The sequence below is a fragment of the Oikopleura dioica genome, chromosome 1, assembly GCF_907165135.1.
Source record: "Oikopleura dioica chromosome 1, OKI2018_I68_1.0, whole genome shotgun sequence".
In the NCBI taxonomy this organism is placed as follows: domain Eukaryota; kingdom Metazoa; phylum Chordata; class Appendicularia; order Copelata; family Oikopleuridae; genus Oikopleura; species Oikopleura dioica.
Genome location: NC_137291.1, coordinates 13,736,506 through 13,739,813, shown reverse-complemented (window position 1 = coordinate 13,739,813; position 3,308 = coordinate 13,736,506). Strand labels below are relative to the sequence as shown.

General features: G+C 46.2%; 1 protein-coding gene across 1 annotated transcript; it reads right to left on the bottom strand.

Moving 5' to 3' along the window:
• Positions 1-222: 222 nt before the first annotated feature.
• LOC145703116 (uncharacterized) lies at positions 223-2,145 on the bottom strand. Its single transcript, XM_081780432.1, has one exon. It carries the CDS (start codon positions 2,141-2,143, stop codon positions 278-280), a length of 1,866 nt encoding a protein of 621 aa, XP_081636558.1. The 5' UTR covers positions 2,144-2,145; the 3' UTR covers positions 223-277.
• Positions 2,146-3,308: the final 1,163 nt, after the last annotated feature.

The window sequence follows — 3,308 nt, the reverse complement described above, 5'->3', positions numbered from 1 at the left end:
GAATAGCGAAAAGGCATAAATTTGCTCTAGCAACCAGAAATGCGTCAAATATCAATTGATTGGTCAAGAAGTTATTGGGGTATTGATGAAAATCGCCTTCCTGTTTGGAGTTTCTGCTGGCTTTTGCAGCTGAAAAGAAAATGAATTGCTTGAACATGATAATTGATGGTTGATGTGATTATTTTTAGAAAAAAAGGAAAGAATATGATTAAAGATCGAAGTCTGTTTATTTTGCAAAATAAGAGTTTCACTGACATAAAATTGCAAAATCCAAGTTTTAACAGTAAGGGTTGGTCATTTTTCCAATGAACTTGGTCACTCGTTTCGTTTGTCGACTCGTTTTCTTGCTCATGCAGGCGTAGTTGTCAACCCAGGCGTACAGGCCAGCTTTGATGGTTTCAGTCTGAGTGCAGTGGTCTTCAGATCGGACAGCTTGTTTTTCCCAGATGGCGAAGTCGTTCTTCCCGATACGCTCAGCGTCGTAGGGAGCAGTGCAGTTGACTTCGTAGCTGCGAAGCGCGTTTCGAAGAAGTTTGTCAGTTCGGATTTGGAATTTTCCGGCTCGACCATGATCGGCGACGACTTCGTAGGTAATGTCGATCCATTCTTGAATGGTGCCAATTGCTTTGTCGTAAGACATTGGCAAGCAGATGCATTCGTAGGAGCCGGCCAAATTGTCGCATCGTTCTTTTGTTGGGTGGCACGTGTCAATTTCTCGGGCGCACTCGTCGATATCGGCGCATACACCATCATCTCCTCGCTCGTATCCGCTAGAGCATGGGCAGTCGTATGATCCAATAGTGTTTACGCAGGTTTCAACAATGGCGGCACAGGTATCCGTCCCATCAGCGCATTCATCTACATCAACGCATGTTCCAGTAGAGTCTGCGGCGTAGCCTGTGGCGCAGGTGCAGAAGAAGGAGCCTACAGAATCGTTGCAAACTTCTGTGACATCATCGCATGTATCAGTGCCTCGAGCGCACTCATCAATGTTGACACAAACTCCGGCACCGTCTCGTTCGTATCCAGTTGAGCAGGGGCAGTCGAAAGATCCGACATTGTTGACGCAAGTTTCGACGGTGTCAGCGCAACTGTCCGTACCCCGGGTGCACTCGTCGATATCAACGCAAACTCCCGCACCATCTCGTTCGTATCCAGTTGAGCATGGACAAGTGAAGGAACCAAAGTTGTTAACGCAGGTTTCAACAATGGCAGCACAGGTATCCGTCCCATCAGCGCATTCATCTACATCAACGCATGTTCCAGAAGAGTCTGCGGCGAAGCCTTTGGCGCAGGTGCAGAAGAAGGAGCCGGCAGTGTCGTTGCAATCTTCTGTGACTGCGTTGCATGTATCAGTGCCTCGAGCGCACTCATCAATGTTGACGCAGACTCCGGCACCGTTTTCTTCGTATCCACTGGAGCATGGGCAGGTGAAAGAACCCACATTGTTGACACAAGTTTCGACGGTGTCAGCGCAACTGTCCGTACCTCGGGCGCACTCGTCGATATCAACGCAAACTCCGGCATCGTTTTGCTCGTATCCGCTTGAGCAAATGCAGTTAAAAGATCCAGCAGTGTTGACGCAACTTTCGACGGTGGCAGCGCAAGTGTGGGTTCCAGCAGCGCACTCGTTTATGTCTGCACAATTGGGCTCATTTCCGGTGAATCCCGCTGGGCACGGGATGGCAACTGTGTTGCAGGTGTGCGACCCAGACGTGTTTACGCATTGTTGAGTGACGGTATTGCAACTGTGAGTCCCAGTGGCGCACTCGTCGATGTCGGAACAGCCGCTGCCGTCAAAGAAGAAGCCGCTCTTGCAACTTGTCGTGCCAGTTTGCTCAAAGCAGGAGCCAAGTTGAGCGGCGCAGAATCCATCGTCGTAGTCTGAACAACAGTCGCCGTAGTGGCAGCAGACCACGTCGCACCAGCATGATCCTGTTTTGCAGTGATCGATTTCGCCTTCTTCGCAGCAATATTGAGGAACAGCGAAATTCTTGCAACTGCCACCATGGCTCTTTCCGCCCTCAACGTACCCGGCCAAGGGGTTATTAGGTCGTGTTAGTGGTGCATCAGCCTCTCCTCCTCGATTGCGTTTACCGCGCTTTGCGAGACACACTGTCAAAAGAGAATATACTAATTTCATTTCGAAAAGATTATTTCTTGGTTGCTTTTTTGTCAGGGCGAGTTTATAATGAGTTTTCGTGACTTCTCACTACGAGCAGGCGAGAGCGCGATGGCGCACGAGGCTTAAACTTTTAACTCTAAACCTTTCAGGAGAAACTATGACGGTCATGACCGTATTCATTGGTAAAACTAAATCAAGAAAAGAACAAGAGTAATAAGAATTTTTCCCGTAAGAAAAAAAAAGATGTTTTGCTGAGCTGAGCTGCCTGAGCAGTCGTTTTCGGAGGAAGACCAGCGCAACTCAATTAGCAAAATTTCGACTCAGAATCAAATAAAAAAAAGCTTAATTCGCGACTGCAACTATCAGAGGCTCTCATATATAGCACTGTACGTGTTTCTCAATGTACATAACTTATGTAACATAAGTTTGGTTTGAAAATGTAGTTTATTGTTATCACGAGCAGGATAAAAATAGTGAACGTTGTTTTGTAAAAAGTGAGCAGTTTTACATTGTGAGCTGATTTCCAAGTGAGTGTCGAGTGATTATTGAGTTGCGAAGCAGAGCGACTTATATACTATTTCTGTGCGAAATTTTCTGTGCGTACGGACGGAGCTTTGTCCGTACGGAAGTATGACAGCTGCGTAAGAAGAAAGAGTGTTCCGTAGGGAGAATGAATAATCACGTTTGTAAAGAAGTTTGTGCACAGGGAGAAAGGGCTATACGTAGGGAGCAAGCGTTCTTTGTTGCGGGCGTAGATAGTTTCGTCCGCGCGCAGAGAAGTCTGTCCGTGCGCAGGGAAGTCTGTCCGGGCGGAGGAGTTTGTTTGCGCAGGAGTTACTCCGTACGCAGCGCGTATTGCACATTGAGATCCACTATAGCACTGCTATGATAGCAGCAAATTGATTTTCAGAAGTGTTTGAACCTACAGTAGGGTCGGACTCCTTTTCTTACGGAGGACAAACCTTTCCTTTATCAGGTCTCAGGTAAATGCTTAATACTTTCCTAAGTCCTTTTTTTGAATGTAATTACAATTCTTTCTACTTTTCTTTCTTTCTACTACCGAAAATTGACGAGTTTGCCATTATTTTTACAAAAATATTGATTTTTCTTGGTCAAAAACTCCTCTTATCAAGTTTTTGAAGCAAGTGATGGTACTTTTTAAATTACCATTTTTCGAAGAAAA